Source organism: Balearica regulorum, chromosome 20 (genome assembly GCF_011004875.1).
Source record: "Balearica regulorum gibbericeps isolate bBalReg1 chromosome 20, bBalReg1.pri, whole genome shotgun sequence".
NCBI classification, from domain to species: domain Eukaryota; kingdom Metazoa; phylum Chordata; class Aves; order Gruiformes; family Gruidae; genus Balearica; species Balearica regulorum.
In genome coordinates, this window is record NC_046203.1 from 3,588,357 (window position 1) to 3,614,286 (window position 25,930).

The window sequence follows — 25,930 nt, forward strand, 5'->3', positions numbered from 1 at the left end:
TTTCAGCTGATTACTGTATTTCTTTTGACATTTATCAACGAGGTTTTTTTTTTTTTGCTGTTGTCGCAGCCTCAGCATCCCAGCAACAGCCTGGGCTTGAAGAGTTTGAGGAATTTTCCGAGTATTTACTGCTATTCCTTACTCTGTAGCATCTCACTGCACATGAATTCAAACAAAGTGGGAAAGCTGCACTAGCACCGGACTGGGGACAGAGCCGCCTGTCCCCAGTGCAGCCGTGCCCTGCGCCTTCAGGGGCAGCGGGTGGAGGTCCAGGGCTGGCCACGCTGGTGAGGCAAAAAAACCAGGTGCAAAAATAGCTTTTAAATCTGAAGAAAGGCAGAGACCTGTTTTCTGAGCAACCGCAGCTGATGGTCCCGTGGCAGGGGCAGGTTTGGGGAGTCCATTTGCCTGTGTCCTCCCCTCACACCCCCTGCCCCATGCTCTGCATCAGCCAGGAGCAGCCACAGCACCTGCAGATGCTGCTCTCACCCCTGGTACCAGCAAAGCAGCACATCCTTCCCTCACCCCGCAGGACAAAAGCACCAGCCACAGCCCTGGCACTTTCCAGCCGCACAGGACCACAGCGGCACCCACCACACATGGCCAGGTGCACGGCAGCATGCCAGCCCAGGAGGTCACCCCCACCTGCCATAGCCACCACGCAGGTGCCTGCCAAGGGCCGCTGTAAGCGACCCAGGAGAAGAGAGGACAGGCACTTACTGTGACCACAGCCAGCTGGCACACAGGGTGACTCTGGGCTGGTCTCACTTTCCCTTTTGCTGCACAAATCATCTGCTGTTCCGATGCTCCACAGTGAGAGCTGCAGCACAGGACATGCCTGCTGCAACAGCTCCCTCCACCAGCAGGAACCTCTCACTCAGCTCCAGCCTGGATTGCACCCAGCCTGATAAGAAGCTGCAGCTGATGCTGTTGGCGGGTGAGGAAGAAGCTCCAGCTGCACCAAATAACCCAGGAGAGAAAGGGACCCTGAGCCAGAAAATGGTTGAGCTGGGTATAACACGGATCTGATGTCAGTGATGCTGCTTTGGCCACCAAAGGGTTTGGCCTCAGCAGCAAATGCTGCTTGGTCATGCTGAGCAGGGGGGGTGAGGGAGGGCCGTGGCTGGACCCCCTCAAGCCATGCCCTGGGCTCTCCACACCACACCTCGCTTGCCAGGAGCCCTCTCCTAACAGCACGTGTGGATTTGGGGCACCAAGGGCTTCCCACCTGGTGAGCGCCGCCATGGCCCGGTGGGTCTGTGGTCCCCGAGGGGGGTGCATAGGTGGTACCCCTGTGCGCATCCCTGCTCATCGCACCCCAGGCAGAGACCCGCACCCTTCCTGGAGCCGCCCAGCTGACCACGCTCGGCTCCGCCGGGACACTCTGGTTTGCTCCGAGCCGCTGAACCGGGGCAGCCGTGCCAAGAGGGTTTGGGGCAGGGACTGGGGCAGGCAGCGGCCTCCCACCACCTCCTGGCTGAGCCCCGTGGCCACCGGGAAACGCAGAGCGGAGGCGAAAGGAAGGAAAAACTCCAAGGAAGCTGGAAGCTCTCGACATAGTTAAAAACCAACATCCTCTTCAAAATAGATGTGATTGCGCTCCTTGTGAGTCATCGAGCAGAGACACCAAGATTGCTTTGTGCCAGGGACGAGCCCGGGCGCTGATTGTGTGCCGCCCGGATTTGTATAAAACAGACCATGGATGGCATGTCAGAGTTTACAGCTCGCATACATTTTCAACAGTGAGCTTTGCAAAATGTATCAATGTAATCTCTGCCTCCTATATTCCGTGTTGATTAGACACGATTTCTGGCTGGATTTTCAGAAAGCTCAAGTGCTTTTTTAATCACTACAGAAGCTCATTATTGCTTTCCAGTGACTCTTATGTCCTTCACTTCTCCTTTCAGATTAGAGTCTATAGTCAGATGAATATTGGATGATTTCATTACATACAAATGCAATCAACAGTTTTGCATAAATTTCTCCTCTTTTCTTGAGTTTCAATTGACCTCAGCACCCGTGGAGGCAGGCGCAATACACATGTAAATGAGCTGGCGTTGCTGCAAAGACACGGATGCGGAGAAACAAGATAAACTGTCAGATAATATTCGGGATTTTTAAGAGATCAAAAAATACTTCCTTGTTCAGCCGAGCCATAAAAATGGCACCTTCAGCTGCTGGGGAATTTGCTTTTGTTTTGCTCGGTGTCTGGCTGTGGACAAAGGCCAGGAGCAGCACCGGCCGCCGAGCGCGAGGCTGAGCGGTGCTGGGCTCGCTGGCAGCGTGGGGACGGGAGTGGGGTGTCCACAGGGTGCGGGCGGTGACGGCACGGGGCTCCTGCCAGCAGAGAAGCTGCTGGTGGGGTGCGGGTAGACCACCGCCACCACCACCGTGCCGGGGAGGTGCCCAGCGCCTGCTGCAGAGCTGGGTTTGCCGCTGAGCCCCTGCTGAGGGTGGGTACCACCATCCCCAGCTCCTGCTCTGCTGTGACCATCTCAGCCAGGGGATGCCAAGCCCGGATCCGCGTCTCCTCCTGGGCAGCCCCGAGCATCAGCCCTGCGGCGGGGGCACCTGCCGGGATGCGGGGCTTGGCTGGACGCTGCCCTCCTCGCACCGCACCGGCAGGGCACCGGGGAACCACACGTTCAAAATATATTTAAGCTAACACTCCACGCGAACAATCAGGGCTAATTTAAACAAACTATAATTAAACATAAAGGACCTCTTGGTAGGGAAGTCAGGGAAAACTGTCAGCAGTTACTTTGGATGCAAAGCCCTTACCTTTAAAAGAATAATTTCTGCGCTAATGTGAGCAATCCAGCACTCCCACATTCACCTTTGGGGGCCAGTGGGGAAAGAAACTCTTGGGTTTCTTTTGATACCTTTATGTGCTAATCTTCTTAACAGATTTTTAATTAATGGGAACAGAGCACTTTGCAGCCGTGAAATCTATTGGTGTAATTGCCTGGTGGATTAGTCCCATTAACCACACAAATTACCTGTCTCCAGGCCGCCAGCCCCACCAGGGAGCTCCCCGTGCTGGACACACTGAGCAGCCCCATTCTGAAGCAATTTTGATAAAATAAACTCTCTAATCAGGTAAATAATTCCATAAGGGAAATTGCTGCCTTCCCGCAGCCCCCCTCCAGTGGGACCTGGCTACTTTCAGGGGAATGCAAGATGCCTCCAATTACAGACAAATCTCCAGCTCAGAGACCGTTTGGGAGAAGCCCATGGCACACGGGACCCCCTCAAACCGCAGCGGCCGAGGAATTAAGGCATTTAAGCTGTCAGCCGGAATCTGGCCCGGCCCCTGATTACCTGGGGAGACGCGCGGTGTATTTAGGTTCGTGTCCGTTGCAATTTCCTGGCCCCCAGCGTTGATCCCGAATGACTCGCATCCGTGTCAGGTTCCTGCCCAGGGTCCCTCCGACACGTGGCCCTGGGCTCGGGGATGACGACCTTTGGGCAATTAAGGACATCCAGGCCAGCCTGAGCCTGGAGAAGTGGAAACGTGCAGCTGCCCTGAAGAGCTGCTGGGTGAGCGGAGCCGCCTGCGCCGGTTTCACCGCAGTGCTTGGCAAGGCTGCGTGGCTATGCTGCCTGCCGTCACCGCTTGGGATGGGTGCCCGGACCCTGGGGTCCCTTCCCAGCCCGGTCTGTGGGTTTTGGACCTGAACCCGATGGAGACTCTCACGGCTTCCCTTGGCTCAGACCCCGAGATGGGGGTGTGCCGCCCCAGGGATGCCCCTGAGCAGTCGGGTCACTGGGACCCCGCACAGTGGGCACGGCAGGGCGCAGGGCATCTGCACGGTGTCACACAGTGATGCGCAGCCCCGACATGCTTCCTGCCCAGATGTCTCCAAACCTGCTCCACCAGCCAGGACAGCTCTCCTGCCCATCGCCCTGTGCCCGGGAAGCAGGGGTCCCCGTGCACCATGCTGTGAGCACATGTGATGGGGACAGCCTGGGAGGAAACAACCTGTGGGAGTTAAACCCCAACAGTGTCACACTGGTGCCCAATGCCGTGCTGTCATGGCAGGGACAGCCACACGACGAGGTGGCCTCCAAGCATTCCCTGAAAAGCTGGGGTGGGCAATCCCTGTGCTGGTCCCTGCCCCCAGGATGGAGGAGCTCAAAACACGGGTGGCGAAGGGCTGCTCTTCCCCCTGCAACGGGAGACTAAAACTCTCCCCCTTTGGCTGCCCCCATGGCTCCCGGCACAGGGAGCAGAGGGTGATCCATGGGGCCACCCCAAATTGGAGGGGACGTGTAGGCAGCCGAACACCCCCGTGGCCAGGGTAGACCCGGGTGGGAGGGCCGGAGCGCAGGAGCCGCCTCGCTGCACAGTGCCGGTGAGGAGGGCTGGGGAACCCTACACCGTGGGTAATTGGCATCAGATGCTCCCTGACCTGCCGCATCCACCGGGAAGCTGGAAGCATTTATTTGTCTGAGCCGGCGGCTCTATCTGCGTGCGGGAGGCGTTGGCGGTGGCGAGGCTGGGCTCCGCAAGCCTAATGAGTCTGAGCTGAAGATGATGAATATGATTGCTGAAAGCGCTTTCCTGAGTCCTCCTTTCCTGGGGCTCAGGTTACGAGTTCCCAGACAGCCTGTCCAGCCCCAGCTTTTCAGCTCTGATTTGTAGCCCCCCAAACAACGTCTGTCAGCTCCCTGCGCCGGAGGAAACGCTGGGTCCTCTGCTGCTGTGCCCAGAGGAGCTGGGGAAGGGGCTGCCAGCCCTGCTCAGCCATCCAGGACAGCTTTGCTTCCCGGGTAGCCCCACTGCTGTCCTCCTTGGCCCCACAGCCCCTCTGAGCCCAGTGCAGGGTGAACCGGACCAGCCCAGTGTCCCGTGCGGGGTATCCAGCCACCAGCATCTGCTGTGCCATAGTGCTGGATGGAAGTACCTGTGGCTGTCGGGGACCTTCCCCATGGGGGACCTGGCACCAGTTGCCTCTTAACCTTACAGTAGAAAAACATGAGGCTCTTGGCTTCCCTGTTCTCTGCCCAGATCTCCACAACCCATGGGCAAGAAGTCACCTGCTGGGCCACATCCCACCCAAGGAGCCTCTCAGGGGATGTGCAAGAATGACTCAGGCCAGGGGATGTTCCGTGGGCCATGCAAATCCCCTGGGATAAGGGTATCCGCTCGTCCCGGGCACGGCTACCCCTGGAGCGCTGGACTGGGGGCCACGGGGCTGCCCCTGCCCCGCTGCCCCACGGTGCCGCTCCCTGCGCAGGGCTCGGGGAGGCTCCACGCCTGCCCAGGGTGGGCTCCCTCAGCTGCCACCTCACCGCCTACCCCGTGCCGGTGGGGCTGCAGCACGGGGTGTCCCCACGGCTCCAGCACCCCTGGGAAGACAACGGGGAAGGAGTTTCGGGTGCTGACCCACCGCATGCTCTTGGGTCCTGCTGTCCTGCCCCGGTGGCATCGCAGCTCCCGGAGCGATATCACCCCAAACCCGGGGGAAGGGGGTCCCGGGGGGCCGGAGAGGAGCTGCGGGGCGGCCCCAGGTAGAGCAGCTCAGGACCAGCGGTGCTTTGTGCCTCCCGGTGCTCCCGCAGCTCCGGCCGGCGCCGCGCTGCCATAGACGGTGTTTTGCTGCCTCCTTACGGGAGGACGCGGCCGGCTGCACCGGCTCCCGCAGCCCCGCTGGCTCCTCCGCCGGCACCGGGGCCTCGCCGTCCCCTGCCCGGGGATGTGCACATGGCGGGGGGAGCGCTGGGATGGGTCACACCACGGCGGTCACCTCTCACCGGCGTCTCAGGCCTTGCACCAGGCGGGCAGAGCCGCTGCTCCGCTGGAGGGGCTCGGGGAGCATCCATCCAAGCGTGGCTGCGGTCCACCTCTGAAAACTTCATTCCGTTCCCTATAGAATCAGAGAATATCCTGAGTGGGAAGGGACCCGTAAGGATCATCGAGTCCAACTCCCAGCTCCACACAGGACCAGCTGAATCAGAGCATACGACTGAGAACGTTATCCAGACGCTTCTTGAACTCAGTCAAGCTCGGTGCTGTGAGCACTTCCCTGGGGAGCCTGTTCCAGTGCCCGACCACCCTCTCAGTGAAGAACCTTTTCCTGATATCCAACCCAAACCTCCCTCATCGCAGCTTCATTCTGTTCCCTATAGAATCAATTTTTAGGCTTCCCGCGCGACGGGAAACCTGCTGGACAAATACTACAAGAGCTGAAATCACTTCAGAAAACACCTTCCCCATCCTTTTTTAAACAGGACCATGGCGGTGATGCACGTGAGGCTCAGCAGCACTCTGCTGGAGCTTCCCCTTACTGCTACAGAGCGATGTTTGGGCGTTTGCTGGCCAGAGCCAGTGCCCACGCTGCCAAGCCCATGGCAAACCCCTGGACGTGCCCTCCATGCCCTGGGTGGTCCTGGCCTCGTGGTTGCACCGAGGGAGGCTGCGAGGCCGTGGTCCCACCACGATGCCCGGGCAGCACCGCCCACCCTTGCCCTTGCCAGGGACAGGGATTCATCTGGGGACCCGGGGCAGGCTCCATCCTGGGACAGAAGGACAGACGTCCTGGGTTGCAGGTCAGCCAGCCAGCCATCACGAAGGGGAAGGGGGGAGGTTCGTTGGCAGCTGGGGCTGGCAGCCCGGAGGCTGGTAGCTGGTGGATTTGTGCTGGGCAGGCTGGTGTGGCACCGGACATCTGGAGCAAGGGGTCTGGGTATCAGGCAAGACACCAGGAGTGGTGGGGGTGTGCAGGCCAGCCGGGCCACCACTCACCCTGCAGCTGCCGGCAGCCCCCTCCCTCCCCCGGCACCCCAGGGGCAGCCCCTCCATGGCAGTCCCTCAGCGGCCCTGGCGAGACAGCTGGCCTTGGGGCTGTTGCAACCGTTTCCCGTATTGTGCAAGCAAATGATTGTTAAAACCTGATGAGAGGGAAGGGAGCAGAGCTGTGAGCATGCAGAAGAGCTCCCGGAGCTGGGACATCCCCAAGGACTGCTGGGCTGGCTTGGGGGGGCACAGAGGAGTTGGTCTCTGCCAGGTCCCACATGCTGCAGTCAACAGCACCCAGCGTCGGGTGCAGGATGGGAGGGGGAAAGGCTGGAGCCGGGGCTGGCGGTGCCGCCTGCAAGGACAGAGAGGAAAGACGCACACCTGCAGGGGAAACCGCTCCGCTCTCCATGGGGCTGTCACACCGTGGGGCCGATGGCAGCAGTGGAGGTGGGGACCTGCCGCTGCCCAACTCTGCAGCCCAGGAGCGCACAGGTACGGGGCAGGGGGAGAGGGCGGCACCTGGGCGAGTGTTTCACACCATCCCCCCCATGGTCCCGCTGGAACCATCCCAACGCCCTGCCAAAATCCATCCCTCTGCACTGAACAGCCAGCCTGCCATGGCTTTATATTTCGTGCCCATCCAGGCGGGTCGTCTGCTCTTTGCCTCAGAGGCCAGAGGATGGGGCGAGCAGCAGGGCGCACAGTGCCCAGTGGGACAGCGCTGCTCGCAGGCCGGCTGACATCAGGCAGGAGCAGCCCTGGCCTCGACACACACTGGCCGCACCAACTGCACGCATACAGCAAAACCTGCCCCTCGTTTCCAGCATGTATTTGTCACTGGGAGGCAGCCGGTATCCCCACCCTACGAGAGCACATCAAGAGCCCGCTGAGCTCATATTTGCATCATGGCTAACGCATTTGCCTGCTGAACCTGGATCTGAGGTCCTATTTCATTTTTGGACACCTGCGAAGGCTGCTTGCCCTGCAGGGATGCTCCCTCCCTGCTGCTGAAACCCAGCAAAGCCCCACGGTGCGAGCCACGGCCCCACAGCCACAGTCCCACAGCCCTGCTCATGTCCTGTTCCCACCACACAGCTGCTTTCCACGCCAAGCGCAGGAACTGGGCACCCCCCGGCCCTGCTGGGGCTTCCTGCCGCTTTGCAAGGAGGTGACGGCGAAACCCGAGATAATCTTGAAACACACTCAGGCCCGTGCCAGGGTCTCCGCTGCCGTCGCAGAGCACAGGAGAAGTCAAGCAGCCCCAGCCGCTGGGCTCTGGGTGCCACCAGGCTCAGGGACATCCCTTGAGGCTAGCCCAGCAAGGTCTGCAGCCCATTGTGTTCTCACCCACTCCAGCCACAGGCAGAGCCTCTCCGAGCTGGAAGCACTCCCCTGCGGGGTGGCTGGTGCCTGTCTGGGCTGAGCTGCCCTGATCCTGTCAGCAGGCTGGCGCTGGGGGGGCAAAGTGGCCAGGCAGGAAACACCCAGCGATGGTTTCACTGATAAACTCAGCTTTTCTGGCTGTTGGCGGCTGTGGGCAGCCCGGCTCCTGGTGCCAGCCAGGCAGCGCTGCCAGGGCAGCCTCCTGCAGTGGGTCGGAGGGAGCTGAGCTGGGTCCACAGCCCACGGCCACGCTACGAGGATGGTGCTGCTGCCCGAGCTGTAACAGGGTGCCCCAGGGTGTGGGGACCCAGGCAGGGGGCTTGTGGATCAAGGGATGGACATGGGAGTCCTGGGGAACCAGGGTGTGGGCATAAGGATGCCGAGGGATATGAGGCTCAAGGGGATATGGGGACCAGGGCATGGGGATGTGGATGCTGGGGGATGTGGGAACCAGGGTGTGGGAATGCAAGGGGACATGGAGACCAGGCCACGGAGGCGCTGGGGGACGTGGGGACTGGAAGATGGGTATGGAGATGCTCGGGGAGGTGGGCACTGGCAGGGACGCGAGGGGACCTGGGGATGGGCAGGGGGCTCCTGGGGGACATGGGGCTCAGGGCACGGCCGGGGACCCAGGATGGCCACCGGGCCCCTGGATGGGGTGCGCAGGCCGGGGCAGCCCCCCCTGGCGGGCCGGGCTGTCGGAGGCGTCCCCGTCCCGGCGGGGGCGGGAGGAGGCGCGGCGGGGGCGAGGGCGGGGGGCCGGCCCGGCAGCGGCGGCGGGACGCGGCGGAGCTGCCTCTCGCCATGGGCGGTGGGTGCCGGGCCCGGGTCCCGCCGGCCGCGGGGCTGCGCCGGGCCGGGCTGCGGCTGCTCCTCGCCCACGCCGTGCTGCTCTGCGCCTCCGGGAGCGCCGCGACCGACGGCTCCGGTACGCGGGGCGGGGGACGGCACCGGGAGGGTGGGGGACCGGGGGGGAGCCAGGACCGGGGGGACCGGCGACATCCCGCACCGGGGGGGGGGGGGAGGAATCCGGCACCGGGGGGGACCCGGGGAGTGAGGGGTGACCCGGCCCCGGGGGAGCCGGTACCGGGAGATGCGGGGGGACCAGGTCCCGGAGGGTGCAGGGGACGCGGGGCGGTCGCTGCTCCCGGCACCCGGGAACGGGCGACAGGAGGGGTCGAGGCGTTTGCCCCGAGCCCCTGCCCAGCGCTGCGGGACGGGTCAGCGCTCCGGCGGGTCCCCGGGAGCGGGATCGCGCCCATCGCCCCGGGCCGGTCTTTGCCCCGCCGCTGCCCGTGGGGCCGCGAACAGAAGCCCCGGAGCGGAGGGCAGGGCAGGCAGGGCAGGCAGGGGAAGGGCAGGCAGGGCAGGGCAGGCAGGGGCCGCGGCACCACCGGCCGGGAGCCCCGAGGACACCGCCTGGGGCAGAGTCCCCGCAGCACCGGGAGCTGCAGGGTTTGGCCCGTCACGCCTGACCGCAGAGGAAAATCACCCGTGAAAAACAAACTTCCCTTCCCTCTCCCACTGCGGCCGCACTGGGACCACACGCAGGGGCTGGAGGAGCCGTCGCTGGCCCAAGCGTGGCTGTGGCCGCACTACAGCTCTGGGCTCCCACCAAGCGCACCGCCGTTCCGCGAGCCCCTGGGGCAGGACAGGAGCACGGCCACCCTGGGGTGGCCCCACCACCGGGCTGAGGGGCAGCACCCAGCTGGGATGGGGCTTCTCAAAAGAAAGGGGAGCAATATCCATGAACGCTGGCAGGCAGGTCCCTTTCCCGCTCTCCCCAAACACATACCACGTGAAACTGCAGTTTGGTGGTGAGGATGGAGGGCCGGCCCCAGAGAGCAGCAGGGACAGTTCCGGTGGCCTGAGCCATCATTTCGTTCCTGTCCCCACATGCCACAGCAGTTCACCACGTGCTGGCACAGCGCTCGGGCAGCCCGTGCGCCTGTGGATGTCGAGGAGTAACACTGTTTATGGCAGGTATCCACAGAGTGTGTTGTGAATTAAAACCACGTCTCAAATCTCATCAGCTCCAGCCCCAGCCCCTACAGCGCAGTTTCCTTCAGGTCTTTAATGGGACATTGACTTCAGTCCCTCTTCCGTGAAATGACCTTCCTCCCTGCAGAAAAATGCCATCCCAGCACTAAACTCGTAGCACTTTTCAGGTTTTACGGTTCCTCACTAAAGTAACGTTCTCAGCAAAACCAGCCCAGGCATATGCATTGCATCCCTTGGCGGGGCTCCGGCCATCTGCAGTGCAAACAGTGCTGATGGTAACCCTGTCTCCAGCAGCCCTGCCCGGGTTTACCCGCTGCTGTGAGAAACGATATGCCCGAACCCAAGAGCCCCCAGAATGTGCACAGACTGGGTGCGCGGAGCTGTGCAGGCAGTGCAGGGATGCAGGCACCCCACCACTGCAGGGAAAGTGGGACCGTGGGAGAAGCAACCCCAATGAAGCAGGTTTGGGCTGACCAGGCAGGGCCGTCTGCCAGGGTGGGCACAGTGCCCTTCCCACTGCCCGCTCCTCCTCCCTGCAGCCGTCCTGCTGGGAAAGGGTGGACTTCTCTGTCTTGGAGTGGCTGGTGCAGCACAAAAACAGTGACCCTGAGGTGGGGACTTCCCTGTTTTCAGCAGCGTACATTCCAAAAGGGGAACATGACCTGGGGTTGCTCAGAGGCCCCACAGCCGTAGCCACACAGAGGGTGACCATGCCAGCTCTGCAGGGAACTCAGGGAGTCGGGGTGCGACCTGGCAGGAGGTGACAGGTCCAGCTGCTGGAGACAGTGGAGCTGGGTGCTCCCAGCATGGCCAAGCCACCCTGCAGCCCTCCAGGCTTCTTGGCCTCAGGGCTCAGACAGCAGCAGCAGCAGGAGCGAGCACTGCAGGAGGAGGGACAGTGCTGGGGAGGCGGCAGGCACCCTGCTGCGGGGCCCGTTGGGCACATCTGCATGAAAGGAGGGACCCCATGGGATGGACGTGGCTGTCACCGGCTGGGCTGGATTGTGGGTGGTGGGGACAGGCAAGGGACAGCCTCTGTGTGGTCCCTCCTACAGCCTGGCCATCTCCTGGCATGGGTCTCATCTCCCTGAGAAGCCCCTCCTCAGGGTTGAGGACAGCCAAGAGCAGCATTTGTGTGTCCATTTGGGCACTGGACAGGGCCTGGGGACCCACATGCCTGAAGCAGCTGGGACAGCCACACGCTGGGATGGTGCAGCCATGGCCAACCCCTGAGCTGGCTGCTGCACGTCAGGATCAAAGCAAATTTCACTACATGGGGGGAAAAAAAAAAAGATACCTGGGATATACATGAAAGGATGGCTCTCTTTCAAGCCTTAATTAGGGAGGGAAATATCTGATTGAGGAATTAGGGGAACTGCTCTGTGCCCTGAGGTGCTGTCAGCAGAGCAGTCAAGCTCCTGCTCCTCCCCATCCCTGTGCCTGGGATCTGCTCTCGGAGACCAAATAACAGGATGTTAGCCTGAGGCTGGGCTCTCCTGCTCACTTGGTGTTTGCTGCTTAGAGCATTTCTACTTGACTCCTTGCTGGCTGCACCATGGCTCTGAGCTATGATGTTTGCTCTCTGTAGGCTTTTCCTCTGGCTGTGAGGGGAGCCAAGCTAGTCCCATGGTGTTTCTCTGTTTTCCTGGCAGATACTGCCCTTGGCTGCTGGTTTGCCTTCAGGGGTGTAGTTTTGTACAAGTGTTCTTGCAAAATAAACCTGACTGTCCTCTTCACAGCCATTCCACCCTCATCGAGTGCTCATGCTGCTTCTCCCACTGGCAAACAGGAGGTGCGGCAGCACCCGAACATCACCGCCTGCCCGAGCTCCAGCCACGGGGCAGGTCAGGCACGGACCCTGCTGAGTGCGGGCAGGCGGGCACCTCTGGCAGAGCCACTTCTGATTCATGCCTGGTTCTGTATCCCATGGTCAGCTGCCTCCTCCCAGCACATCCCCTCCACAATGGGGCTCACAGAGCTTCAACCTGGGCTGCAGAGTTGAGCCTGCTGCCACACCGAGAGTCCCGGGACCGCATCGCCTCCTCCGGCCAGCCCGGCCACCCATCCACAGCCCATCCTTGGGGCTGGCAGCCCAGCTTAGGTGTGGGGAGGAAGATCGCCGAGCCCCACGTGGCATGCAGCTGCGGCCTTGGGATGCTGCTCTTGCTCATGGTGCCGACAGAAGTGGTTGCAGATGACAATCTGGCTGCACTGCATGTGCTGTGAACAGCTCGTGGGCCCGAGGAAACTTCCCTGAATCAGAAAAATGAGTGCGTGAGCCTTTCATCATCTTGAAAGCCTGCAGATGCACAGCCGTGTCCCATTGAGCAAGCCCGGCTCTAGCCCGGCCATGATTCACCCCAGGTTGCTTTGGCTGCGGTTCGCAGAGCGGATGTTGTCCCCGCAATCTGGCATTTTTCAGCTGGGATGGAGCATGTTCACCAGCTCTGCCGTCACAGAGGAGGCCGTGCTCCAGCGCGGAGGCTGGCAGCCGCTTTCCCCACACCTGGAGCCGTCCCAGCAGGGCTGGCGCAGGATTCCTGGCTGGGGTGGGGAGAGGCACGGAGCCACCGTGGGAGGGAGGCTCCGAAAGGAGCAAGGGGGTTGCTGTCACGGGCCAGAACATGCTCCATCCCCCTCCCACCCTTTTGGCTGGAACATGCCGCTCCCACCCCACCTCCAGGACCCCGCGGCACTGACACCGATGTGAGCCGCGGGAGGAGGGAGCTCGGTGGAGCTCGGCGGAACCCCGGTGTGCTGCCAAACCTGCCTTGGAGGAGTGCTCGATCACAAAATGCCATGGAGTCCTGTGCCAGGGAGAGGCCCAGTAAAGTGAACTACTGACTCCTCATGTCAGCTGGAGAGACGAGGCAGGACATGACCTGCTGTGCCAGAGCCCACGGCATGGAGCATCCTCCCGGCCCCGTGGCTGTGGTGCCCACATGCCCCCGGGTTGCACCAGGCTCTGCACGGGGCTGCTCTCTTAGGTGCTTGCAAAGTTTGCAGCAGAGTCGAGTGCAGAGCTATTGACACAGGAATAGCCCGAAGGATACTCCAGCTGCACTGCAACATGGCCCCCTTTGCAAAAATTCCCATCTTGCAAAAAACTAAACGGGTTGTCTGACCTTAATTTGTCTGAGATAAATAAGAACCTGCCTGCTGCCTCCTGCCTGGGTCTGTAATAGCGTCTGGATACGTGAAGAGCTGAGATGAAAGGGAGTCTGACGGAAGGGCTGGGAGCTGAACGCGTCTTTGCAAGCCGGCCCTGCGACATGAGGGATTTGGGGTCACAGGGCTGAGCGCAGCTGAGGCAGAGCTGCTGGCCAAGCCCCAGACTCCCAGGCAGCCCCTGCCCTGCCCCGAGTAGGCAGCCAGCTGGGGACCTGAGCAACTTTGCAAAATTAGCTTTATTTTTCAAATATGTTAAATTTTAGCTGCAATTTCCTATGGAAAAAATGTGGTTTCTATTCTGTGTGCCTGTCCCTCCACCCCAGTGTTGGAACCCATTCCCAGATTCCAGCAGAATTCAAACCAGGTTTGGCGGGGGCCTGGTGAGCTCGTGGACCATGCGGAGCGGCTGATGGACGTGGGAGACCTTCCTTCATCAGCCGTGACACCGGGCACACCAGGGACAGCTCTCGGTCCCTTCTGGTGCTCAAGGTGTGCTGCCCGTCCCTGTTCCCGCAGCTGGTGGCACCAGTGCTGAGCACTGTGTGTCGGTGGCACTGCGGTCCCTGAGCACTGTGCATCCTGGGGGGGCTGGGGACCACCATCCTGCCAACGTGCACCCAGACCTTCAGCCAGGTGTGCTCCAGGACGTCTTGTCGCTTGGCGCTTTTAATCCCCGGGCACAAAGGCTCCGTCCCGGGTTCACAGGGACCCACCCAGCTTGGTGGCAGTGCTGCTCCTGTCTTCCTCTGTCCCACAGGATCCCGCCGTGGGTGGGTGGAAAGGGGCCCTTATCTCGCGCCTGCAGGCTGGGGCGTGAAGGCAGCTGAGGAAGGGGCCGGGCGGGAGCCAGGGGAGCGAGCCCAGCGGTCGGCCACTTGCCAAAGCAAACTTCAGCCCTGACAATTGCCATTATTATTAACACCGGTGCTGTGTTTGTACTGCTTTATCCCACTCCAGGGCTCTGGGGACACAGCAGCCCCCTTTGCGTGAGACTGCAGCCCTGGCTGTGCAGGAGACCACCGTGACGTGGTCCCGCGGTGGCATGGGGCACCGGGCAGGGCACGGACCCGGCAGCAACAGCCTGAGCTGGGGCCGGGGCGCGCAGCACCCGTTGGTGCATGGCGTTGGGGTGCAGACAGTTCCTCTGGCAATCCCGGGTGTTTCAGACAAGGCTAACTTCCACAAGGAAGGAGGGACAGTGCCGAAGCGATGCTTCTGCCCAAAGTACCTCACCAGGGAGGTAAAAGAAAAGCTGAGCAGTAATTTCTACCGCTGGCCTGATATTGCAATGGCCAGGGCGGTGCTCGGCTCCTGCAGCATCTGTCTGCTGTCTCCCTGCAGCATGTCATGACACCAGACATGGGCGCTGGACTCCTGGAGATGGCTGGCTTCAAAGCACCCCGTCTCAGGAGGATCCCCCGGGGTGCATTCCCCAGAGCTGGACCCAGCTCGGCTGCATCTGGGGCAGCATCAGCCTGTGAGGAGCAGTGAGCGACCGGACGTGGTGACACTGTGGATGGATGGTGATGTCTCTCTCTCTCTCCCCGCAGTGAATCCCTGTTGCTATTACCCCTGCCAGCACCAAGGGGTGTGCGTGAGGGTTGGCCTGGCAGGATACGAGTGCGACTGCACGCGGACGGGATACTTCGGAGCCAACTGCACCTCCCGTAAGTCCCTCTCGCCTGGAGGGCCTGTGTCATCCGTGGGTCCTGGGGCGGCATGCTGCGCTTGCAGCACGCACTCTCATTGACAATGACAGCATGGGTGGGCTGGGGCCGTTAGCGGGCTTCGTTAGTGGGGCAAGCAGTTTGCCTGGTCTGTCTCCCCTAGCCGAGCTCTGGATGCGCCTCCATGACCTGCTGAAGCCCAGTCCTGCCTTCTACCACTTCATCCTGACCCACTTCAAGTGGTTTTGGGACATTATCAACAGCACGTTCATCCGGGACACGCTCATGAGGCTTGTGCTCACAGGTGAGGGGTTGGAGTGGGTCTTGGGGTGCAGCAGGACTCGGGGACCCCCCAGGTATTGGCAGAGGTGTGGATGGGGGCAGCACAGCGGCAATGATACTGAGCAGCTCCCACAGGCACGGTGGGCGCTGGGCTTGGGTCATATCACAGAGAGACCCAGGGAGGTTGTCGCCCCATCATCCTGTCACTCCGTCACCCCATCACCCCATCACCGTGCCCAGGAGAGACTGCCTGGCCAGGCAGCAGCGGGGCGCAGGGGGTCGGCAGGCTGGGCTGCCTGCGTGTCCCCAGCTGCGCGTCCCCGGCCGTGCATCTCCAGCCGCGCACCGGGCTGCCAGCCAGCTGGAAAACAGCAGGGGCTCTCGGCATGCTGCGATCCCCAAGCCAAAGGGCTCTTAAGCAGCCGCACAGAAAGCAGCCTGTGGAAATATGGAGCTGGACCTCCTTGCTCATGTCCCCACATTCATCACTTTGCATAAATATTTAGGTTCCAGCCCTTGGAGCTGTAGCGACACGTTCGCAAGGCTCCAGCTCTTGCTTTTACCGTTTCTATGTGTTTGTCATCTCATTCATCATGCAAGAATCCACTTAGCACATTAGTACCCTCCTCTTCTGTGGGGAATTGCAGCCTTTAAAAGGCTTGGAGCAAAGCCTGGGACACCCACATGCCTCTGCTGCTGGTACCTTTCTGGTTTTTGGGGTGTCAGGGGAGGGTGCCTGGGTGGCAGGGGCTGGGGGCAGAGCCTGTGGGGTGCTCTCCCATGCCCCGGGCCCCACAGTGGTGACATCTCCCCCTCTCTCCTTTCAGTTCGTGCCAATCTCATCCCCAGCCCCCCCACCTTCAACTCTGACTATGGCTACATCAGCTGGGAGGCCTACTCCAATGTCAGCTATTACACCCGTGTCCTCCCGCCTGTGCCGGACAACTGCCCGACACCCATGGGGACCAAAGGTACGTGGCTGGCCCGGGGGACCAGCACCGTGAGGTGCCAGTTGTGGGGCTGAGCTGCCAGAGCTGCACCCTGGGTCCGTACCTGGTGCAGCATCAGTGTTTCTCACCCACCCATGCCCAAGCTTTTGCTGCCATGGACACATCTGCAAGGCACTGCTGGCAGTGCCACGTGCTACTGCTGTCCTGCACAAGCTGGCCGCACGGGCAGGAGGAACTTGATGGCATCCAAAATGCTGCTGGGACAGCTCAGGTTTTGCTGCTGGGGCATGTCATAGCCTGCGTAAGAGGGCTGTAAGGTGTCTATGCAGACAAGTCAGTGCCTGGTGCTGCAGCAGACATGGCAGCGTTCACCAACAGCCCCACAGCCAGCACCGGTACCCAGCCAGGTCAGCACGGGGCATCTGCCGTCAACCTTCATCCTTCGCAGGGAAGCAGCAGCTCCCCGACCCCCAACTCCTGGCGGAGAGGTTCCTACTGCGGCAGAAGTTTGAAGCCGATCCCCAAGGCACCAACCTGATGTTTGCCTTCTTCGCCCAGCATTTCACCCACCAGTTCTTCAAGACATCCGGGAAGATGGGACGTGGCTTCACCAAGGCGCTGGGGCATGGGGTGAGGGGCATCGGAGTTGGGGGGTGCAGGGAGCAAGGAGGGGGGCCAGGGCATGCATGGCCTTTTGGAGCAGCCCTGACACCATCTTCTCTTGGCAGGTGGATCTCGGGCACTTGTACGGGGACAGCCTGCAGCGGCAGCACCAGCTGCGGCTCTTCAGAGACGGGAAGCTGAAATTCCAGGTACCACCCAGCACGGCTGAAACATGTCTGAGCCCTGTGCTCCAGGGCTGTTTGAAGCCCACGTCCCTCTGGCAGCTGCCAGAGACTCCCAGGAGCATCAGGAGACCCCAGCCCTGTAAGAGACCTGGTGGCCCATGTGGAGCACTGCCAGGGCCCCCCTTGGTGGCTGCTGCCCAGAGGTGCCATATCAGGGTGATGAGCATTGGGTTGAGCTATTCTGATGGCAGCAGACATCCTGCAGTTGGGGCTGTATGAGGGGGATGTTTCTGTTTGGCTCAGCACTTGCAGGAGAGCAGCCATGGTGCCCCCAGGGAGGCAGGTCCTAGCTGGGCAGGCTTTCACCGCAGTGGTTTTCTCCCTTCCTCCCTTTCTGCTATCCTGTTCTTGTCTCCCCAAGGTGGTGGATGGAGAGGTGTACCCCCCCATGGTCACTGATGCTCCGGTCCACATGGTCTACCCATCTGCCATCCCCAAGGAGAAGCAGATGGCCATGGGCCAGGAGGTGTTTGGGCTGCTGCCGGGGCTCTGCATGTATGCCACGCTCTGGCTGCGCGAGCACAACCGCGTCTGCGACATACTGAAACAGGAGCATCCCACTTGGAGCGATGAGCAGCTCTTCCAGACGGCTCGTCTCATCCTCATCGGTGAGGACCAGTGGTGCCACAGGGCGCGGGCACCACAGAGCCCCATGTCCCACCTCCCTGGGCAAGCTCCAGGGACTTGGGCGTTGGTCAGTCTCTGTTGAGGGTGATGGCCAGTCTGGCTTTAGGGGCTGGAGGAGTTTCTCTGGCAGCCTTCTGGGGATCGATGGCTTTGGACCATATAGCAAAAATTGGCTTTTGTCCATCAAAAAATTTCATTTGTAATAATTTTGTCATAGTTCTAAATTACTTCATTTTAATATTCTATTATAAATTTACTATAATCTCAAGAAATGTCATTATTGACCAAAATCCAGAAGGGACCCATGTCTCCACATTATCTCTAAGAAGCATTTCAAGGTCAGCTTCCTCAGGAATTTTTTCACTTTTGGCAGACTGACCTGTGCTGGTGAAAAGTTCCCAACCAACTCCACAAGCCCATAGTCAGAAAGGTCCCAGGGGGTGGATGGGTGCTGGGACGTGCTGCCATAGCGTGTGGGTCACATCTCAGGGTACAGAGCCAGTAGATCCATCTGCTGACAGCTGACAGCTGCTTCTCTTGCGTCCTGCCCAGGGGAGACCATTAAGATCGTCATTGAAGACTATGTCCAGCATCTCAGCGGGTACTTCCTAAGCCTCAAGTTTGACCCCGAGCTGCTGTTTGGGACACAGTTCCAGTACCGGAATCGCATCGCAGTGGAGTTCAACCAGCTCTATCACTGGCACGGGCTGATGCCCGACTCCTTCATCATCCAGGGACAAGAGTACAGCTATGAGCAGTTCCTCTACAACACCTCCATGCTCATGGACTATGGCGTGGAGGCGCTGGTGGAGTCCTTTTCCAAGCAGATTGCAGGAAGGGTAAGGTCCTGCTGTCCCCTCCCTGCCAGCGCCGGGGCTGTGGGACCCCGGGAGGGATGCTCGTGGTACCGTGAAGGCAGATGCTGCTGTGCTGTCAGGTGGTGGAGCCAAGCTCGGAGAATTGCAGGGCGGCAGTGGGGTTTCAAGCTTCTCTTCTTACACGGTGCAAAGCTCCGGTCGAAGGCATAGCCTGTCCCTGCAGCGCCTGGAGCACAGCTGTAGCACACCAGTAACGAACCTCCCCGTTCAGCAGCGGGTTGCATGTCACAGTCTTCTACCCAGGGCAGCACCCAATGGGCATGTTGTGAGTCCTCCCCACGAGCACCATACCAAGGCTGGGCCTTGGCAGCCCCATTTGCTTGTTCTTGGGACTCTGTAGCATACATCATGGTGACACCAGGAGCCTGTGGTAAGCTGGCTGATGGGGCTGGGATCTCCTGGCCCAGACCGGGCTGTAGAGCAGCCAGGGCATGGGAGCAATTTGTCTGGCACTGTTCTTTGCTGCCATCACATGGATGTTTTCTTCCAAGCAATTACATATACATTTCTGACTGTCTTTTCTTGTGCAGAGCAGCAAGGCTGGGGTGCAGACCTGCTGCTCTTTGGGTGTGTGGGCTCTCTCTGTGACCCCAAACCCCCATAATCTCTCCCCTTGTCCCGGGTCACTGCCCATCTGGGGCTTCTCCTGCACCATTCCCTGACCCATGCTGGGAACAGGACCAGCTTTAACCTAAGCTGTTCTACAGCTTTTTTTGGGCAACATCCAGTGATTCCCCCTCTTCTTGCTGCTGCAATGATGTGCTGGTCTCCACAACACCGTGCCAGGACATGATACTTTAGTGCGGGGCGGTGGGGCTGTACCGCGGCTCCCCTGGAGCAGATGCTGGTACTGCCTCGTGCCTTACGTGTGCTCCTCGTGTTCTCACACAGATCGGTGGGAGACAAACCATCAATGCCAACGTCTTGAAAGTGGCTGTTGGAGTCATCAGGGAATCCCGGCAGCTGAGGCTACAGCCATTTAATGAGTATCGGAAGAGGTTTGGCATGAAGCCCTACAAGTCCTTTCAGGAGCTAACAGGTAGGGCTGCAGTGCTGCTGCAGGAGCTCTCGGGGCTTCGCTGGGGCAGTGTAGATGCTCTGTGTAGATGCAGGCAGGGTACAAGACCACCAGCTGCTCCCCCGCCGCTGGGTTTGCCCAGTGGAGCAGCCGCTCCTGCCCATCCAAGCCTTGCCTGGTCATGACCCTCGCACCGGGGCAGACAGGGCTGATGCCTTGGTTGCAGAGGTCCTTCCTCCTGCGGCACTGGACGAGTGGTCCAGAGGGCAGTGCCTGGCCTGGGAGCCGGCTTGCCACTGCCTGGGTTGTGGGAACTGCCACGTTCCTGTAACCCACAGCAAGGGAGGTCCTTGTCGGGGGGTGATGCCCTTGCTAAAGCACTCTGATGTTCACTTGATGCAGGAGAGGAAGAGAAGGCGGCAGAGCTGGAAGAGCTGTATGGAGACATTGATGCTCTGGAGTTTTATCTGGGCTTGTTGCTTGAGAAACCCCAACCCAATGGTATTTTTGGTGAAAGCATGGTGGAGATCGGAGCTCCGTTTTCCCTGAAGGGGCTTCTTGGAAACCCCATCTGCTCTCCAGAGTACTGGAAACCCAGTACATTCGGTGGAGCAACTGGCTTCGAGATAGTTAAGTCAGCATCGCTTGAGAAGCTCGTGTGCCTCAATGTGAAGAAGTGCCCATATGTGGCGTTTCGTGTGCCGGATGCTGCGGAAAATGGCAGCCCTCGAAGGGGTGGATCATCTACTGAGCTGTAGCACCAGGACAGCCTGCCCAGGTAGAGACCATCCTTGCCCAGGCGCTGGCAGAGCTGAGCTCCCGGCCTGGCGCTGAATGTCCCGTTCCTTCCCGCAGGAAGCAGAAGGGACACGGGGACCTGTCCACCCCTGTGCCGAGCAGAAGCAGGACAGAAGATGGTCCCATCCTGGGTGTCCTCCACACCAGCCCTTGAGGAAAGGCTGGTACCAGCTCTGTGAAAAGCTTGAGTGCCTCAGGAGTGTGGCTGCCACCACTGTCCTCAGCAGACCCTATTCCCTTGCTAGCTAACACCTTGCACTAAGCCAGCTTTGGGGTTCCCCAGGGGACACTCACCTCTCCGGGACACTCTGGACTCCCCTGCGCTTTGTCACCCTCCGCCCTCACTGCTTTCCAGCACCAGGCCACCAGCAGCCCCTCTTCTGCAGGGCTTCCCCACTCGGGACAGAGGAGTGCAGAGCCTGGGGAGCCCTCGCAGTCCTTCCTCTGCTGCACCCGGTTAAGGTGCTGAGCTCCCCAGGGGAGGTGGAGGAGGCAGGCAGCACGCAGAGGAACGTGGAGGACATGCTGTAGGTGGGCATGATGGCCCAGTGGCAGCTGAGCTTGCAGTAGGAACCTGCCCTGAGCTGCTTCTCCTGCAGCAGGAACCTGCCCTGAGCTGCTTCTCCTGCAGCTGCTCCGGGCCGTCCACCCCAGCCTGCCCAGCACACGGCTGGGCATAGCTGAGACACAACCAGGAAGAAGGAACCAAAGCAGTATCTCTGCAGGAGGAAACCAGGGGAGAAGCATCAGATGAGACCTCCTGCATCTCCCACCTGCTGGCTGGGACCCTTGCACACACCGCTGGCCGTCTGAGCTGGTCTGGTCACACTGGGCTGCTCAGAGCAAGATGCTACCTCTGTGCAAACACAGTGATGAAGGCTCTTCCGTCCTACAATCATTATGCTTCCCTGCACTGATAGCTCAGTAAATGGTGTCCCCAAGGCACACAGACCCCGCTTCTGTCCTACTCCAGAAACGCACGCAGATGTTGGCCCTCACCGATGTAATGACATGGTGGTTGGCAGCCACTGTCACTGGCCTCGATCCCCATCAGATCCCAGGTCACCTCCAGGAGAATGGATATTTAAAATAATAAATGATTTTAAAAACTCCTCTCATTTCCGCCAGCCAGTTTCCAAGCATTGTCTCACCAGTGGCAGGCCCTGCAAGAGGGCAGGAGGCTTGGAAGGCAGCAGGAGAGCTGGGGAAGAGAAGTCCCTGAGGTGTTGCTGGAAGGCTGGTGTCCCCGCTGGGAGCCATGCAGTCGGAGCGGGCTGTGCTCACCGCCACTGTGCCGTGTCATTGCTGACTGCATCAGAAGAAATAAATGGAGCGACCCTCCTCCTTAGGTGATGCTTCAGTGGGGGCTCTCTGAGCCCAAGTCTCCCATGAAGGTTTGAGCTATGCTGCCCTCCGGCCACCCCCCTCACAGCCCTGAGCTGCACCGCTCTGATGTTGGTAACACAGCACTTACATCCAGCATTATGTATTTCTATCACATAAAATCTATCCGCACGTCAATCTTGCTGACCAGGTGTTTTGTAGGCATGAAAGAGAGCTTATGGCTGCAGTTTCCTCCTGTGCTGAGCCGGTGGAGAGGTCTGCTCCTGAGCTCCTGTTCTGTCCCGGCAGGACTCAAACCTGGCATGGTGACTTCATGCCACGAGGCTGTGGGGGCTGCTCTGCTCCCGGCCGGATCCTTCTCGCAGGGTTCTCCACCCTGACCTGCCGGGCACCGCCGGCTGCTCCTCTGCCCATCACACAACGCCGTGGGAGACAAGAGGAGAACCAGGGCAGGGAGTCCTGCTCCAGGGCACTGCCCTGAAACCTGGCACCAGGCAGCAGGTGAGGGATGGGGCAGGCAGGGACGAGGAGGACAGCAGATGTGATATCTCTGGGTAGATATACCCAGGTAGACACAGCCCCCTCCATTCTCTCTATCGCCATTCCCTAGGCAGGATGAGGATGGATGGGGACGCTGGCCATTTGGGGAGGAAGTGACAATCCTGTGATGTCCCACCTAGTGCCCTGGAAGTTTCAATCATTTCTGGTTGCACCAGCTGATTTTTTTATCCCTGATCAACCAAGTATGTCATGATCCAAATTCCTCAAGGGAGTGTTGTGAGGCACTTCCAGGGAACAATAAAACCAGTTACAGGGAGGTGTTACAGGAATTTGAAACCAGGGAGATTTAAAGAGCTGGTGCCTTTGGCAGGGACGTGTTAGGAGGACGTCATAGTGAAGGAACATCTGCAAGCGGAGACTCCCAAGGCGAGAGCCTTCTCACTTGCTCTCTTTAACCCTTCAGAAATCAGATGGGTTTATGAGGATATCATCTGGATTTTAGTTTCCTTATGGCGCGCAGGGAGGCAGAGAAGCAGGTCTAGCCCGTGAAGGCACAGCAGACAGGTTTGCCTGCTGCATGCTCACCTGGGTTGGCCCTTCCCTGCCTGTGCCCTGCCCAGCCGTCCCGGCACATAGAGACCCCGGTCCCACTGCTCCTGCACAGCTTGCAGCACCGTGTAGTGCAGAAGTGCTGAGCAGCAAGCCGAGAGGAGGACACGGTCCTTTCCCAGCCCACAGACCCTTTTTCCCAGCTTTCCCCTTCCCTTCCCCACCAGGTGGGAGGCCAGCGGTGACGCTGTGCCCAGGTACCCGAACGACCAACACCCGCCGATGGCTTGTTACGTGGCACTAGTGGGGGTCTGCCCAGCCACCGGCAGTACCCCGTGCTGTGAACCCCCCCGAGGACCACAACCCTCGCTGCACTTCCCTCAGCCAGCCAGCAGCACAACGCTCAAAAAAAAGGCAAATGGCAGCAAACAGGGAGCAACACACAGTCAAAGACAGCGTGTCTCAAATCCACACTGGGATCCATGTCTCCAGCCAGCTGGAGCACAATTCCAGAGCGTGCCTATGACTGCCCTCACCCTGCGCTGAGCGGCTCCAGCCTCGAGCATCCTTCACCATCTGGCTAAAGGCACAAGTTTGGCTCGTTTCAGTTAGACCACAAACATCCTGCTTTTGTCCGTAGCTATCGAAGGCTGCCAGCACTGCTTTGGTACCAACTGATAAGTGTATGAAAGCCCATCAGGCACGCAGAGAGCTGCCTAGATGCTCTCTGCCACCAAGAAGGAATGTTTCACCACGAGCTAGCTCAGCTGAGCCAATGCTGGCAAACCTGAGATCTCCCACTCGTGCCACCGGCTCCCCACACGGCACAGTCCAGGACAGCAAAGCATCTCCCTCCGGCGCCACACAGTTCTGCTAGCGGGAAAAGCTTTGAAATTGTTTCTTTGTAGGACCAACACGTACCAACCCCAGGCACAGCATCCAACACGCTACCGAAACCTCCTCCAAGCCTGGGGACCCACAGCCCCGCACATGGAGCTTCCCCCAGCCCAGCACCACCAAGCCCTTGCATTTGCTTTGCTAATCTCTCAGCCGTGTGTAGTTGCAGAAATCGCTCACATCCTCACCAGCTTGCCCATCACAATGCCGCAGCCACCTCCAAGGTAGAAGACAGTAGTTGCATCTAAACATGGTGTTTAGTCTGGTACATCCACCAGCATCACCCAGCGGGACAAGGGCTCCAAGCACCCCCCGCCACTGCAAGCTCTGGGGACGGCGCGGAGGCGAGCGCTGCCAGACGTACCCTCTGTTTGAGCTCTTGGTAAACACAGCTCATAGGACGTCCTGTGATTTTTTAAACAAGCGTCTCCGAGGAGCCCAGCTGCGGCTCGCCTGCACGGAGACATGCGGACAGGAGGACGGCGTTGCCTGTGTTCGTGCAGTGCGAGCAGCAACAATGAAAACATGTCTGTGGTTGTGCGACCTCTTAAGTGATGATTCACCGGGCAGGAGGTTAGTACTGACCAGAGCAGACTGTACAAGGACGATCAGTTGTCTGCAATGGTTTTTCATGCAAAGTCGTCCCTGTGGTTAGAAGGAAGGGGGCAGAAGTTGCAGCCGGGCTGCAGCTGCTCCAGGGTTTCCCTTTCCAGGCAGCCTGCACCCCTCTGGCCCCGGGGCTGATCACGGTCTGTGCTGGAAAGTCATCTGAACCCCACGGTGGCAAGAACAAGCAGGGTCCCGAGGCCGAATGGAAAAGCAATCGCTTAAGTCCCCCGGACGCCCCCGAGCCCGCCCCAGCAGGCCCCTTTGCGGCGTGAGTCACACCAGCGATTGCACAGGAACATTTGTTTGGATTTTCAACAAAGGTGTATGTTGAACATTTTAGAAAGAAGAGGTACATTGGAGGTCAAAAAAAAAAAAATCAGTATAAACTTTTCTTTGCTAAATCTCGTCCCCTGTGCCTGGCACCCAGGTCAGCATCATGATTAAACGCCCAAGTTAAGCTCATCCTGTGATTTCATTCCTGCTCTCGCCGAGCAGCCGCTTGCGTTTCCTTGTGCGTTTGCATTCTGTGGCCAAATTCTGCTGTTTGTATTGGAACACCATTAAACGTGAACAAACTCAGGTGATTTTTCACTCCTCTCTCCCAGTGCAGAGTTATGCTCTCCTGGAAAAATAGTTGTTTCTGGCTGCCCTCTCCGCAATAGGCAGCTTTTTCCAAAACAAAACATTTCCCAGGGGCAACACAACCTACCTGACAAGTGGTTTTTTTCAACTCCTATTTATAGTAATTCTCGAAGATGAAAATCAGACACAGAGATGACTTGGTATATGTACCTTCTTGATCTGAAGGGTGTATCACATAAACCAGAGCAGGCTGCAGCCAAGGTGACGCGCAAAACCAACCGATCAGAGAGCCGCTACCTGCAGGGAGAGCCGCGCCTGCCCGTTTGTCCTCCGCTTGAGAAGTAGCAGATAGAAAATGGGGCAAAGAAAGGACAGACTGCAAAGACAGAGCACAGAACATCTCAGTAGGAAGAAGTCTTGTTTGTTGGATCTTAACCACGTCTTAACTTAGCGTCACACTTTGGATATACAACTAGTGTAAATGTCTCAAAACATTTAAAGGTGATAAATACCAACCTTATTGTCCAGCACCAGCTGTTTTCTTTCTGAGCTCTCTTGTCCTGTTGAAACAAAAATATTGAAGAAAGTTTGCTTTTTATATATGGCTTTTAGAAGCTGGCACAATCAAGTCCGAAAAAAGTTAAAGCACGAACAATGCCTGTGCAGCTCTGCCAGCATGAGAGAAGGTGACTCCGGTCACTTTGCCGCAGGACTCCAGACTCCCTCGGCCTTTCACAAGCCATGTTTTTCTATCTCAGACACTAAAAAAAAAAGCAGCAGAATTGCTGGTGAGAGGAAGCGGGGGAAGAAACAACCGGGAGATGTCAAGGGACATAAACGCACAGCCCGGTGCTGCCTCCGGACGCTCCTTCCCTGCAGATCTGCCTGCGGGCAGGGGCTGCCTGCGCTGCCTGGCCAGCAAACAGAAACCCCTTCAGGAGGTGCACCGGGAGCGCGGCTGGGCAAACCAACTCTTTCCTAACGTCGGGTGGCGTCTAGCAGCATGCAGAACACTTGGCCAAGGCACGTGAGGTCTAGTGACACAATATTCGAGGGTACAACCCCTTCAGCCATCAGAGTTGA

The 25,930-nt window shown here is 59.4% G+C and overlaps 1 protein-coding gene and 1 non-coding gene across 2 annotated transcripts; one reads left to right on the top strand and one right to left on the bottom strand.

Annotated features, from left to right (window-relative positions):
• Positions 1-6,141: 6,141 nt before the first annotated feature.
• LOC142604683 (U7 small nuclear RNA) lies at positions 6,142-6,201 on the bottom strand. Its single transcript, XR_012838532.1, has one exon. It is a non-coding gene; the product is annotated as a U7 small nuclear RNA (small nuclear RNA).
• Positions 6,202-8,875: 2,674 nt separating this feature from the next.
• Positions 8,876-20,939, top strand: PTGS1 (prostaglandin-endoperoxide synthase 1). The gene is made up of 11 exons (XM_075772292.1): positions 8,876-9,053; positions 14,848-14,964; positions 15,128-15,268; positions 16,074-16,217; positions 16,645-16,826; positions 16,925-17,008; positions 17,406-17,652; positions 18,224-18,510; positions 19,441-19,588; positions 19,970-20,345; positions 20,423-20,939. The coding sequence occupies exons 1-10, from the start codon at positions 8,930-8,932 to the stop codon at positions 20,323-20,325; spliced, it is 1,830 nt and encodes a 609-aa protein (XP_075628407.1). The 5' UTR covers positions 8,876-8,929; the 3' UTR covers positions 20,326-20,345; positions 20,423-20,939.
• Positions 20,940-25,930: the final 4,991 nt, after the last annotated feature.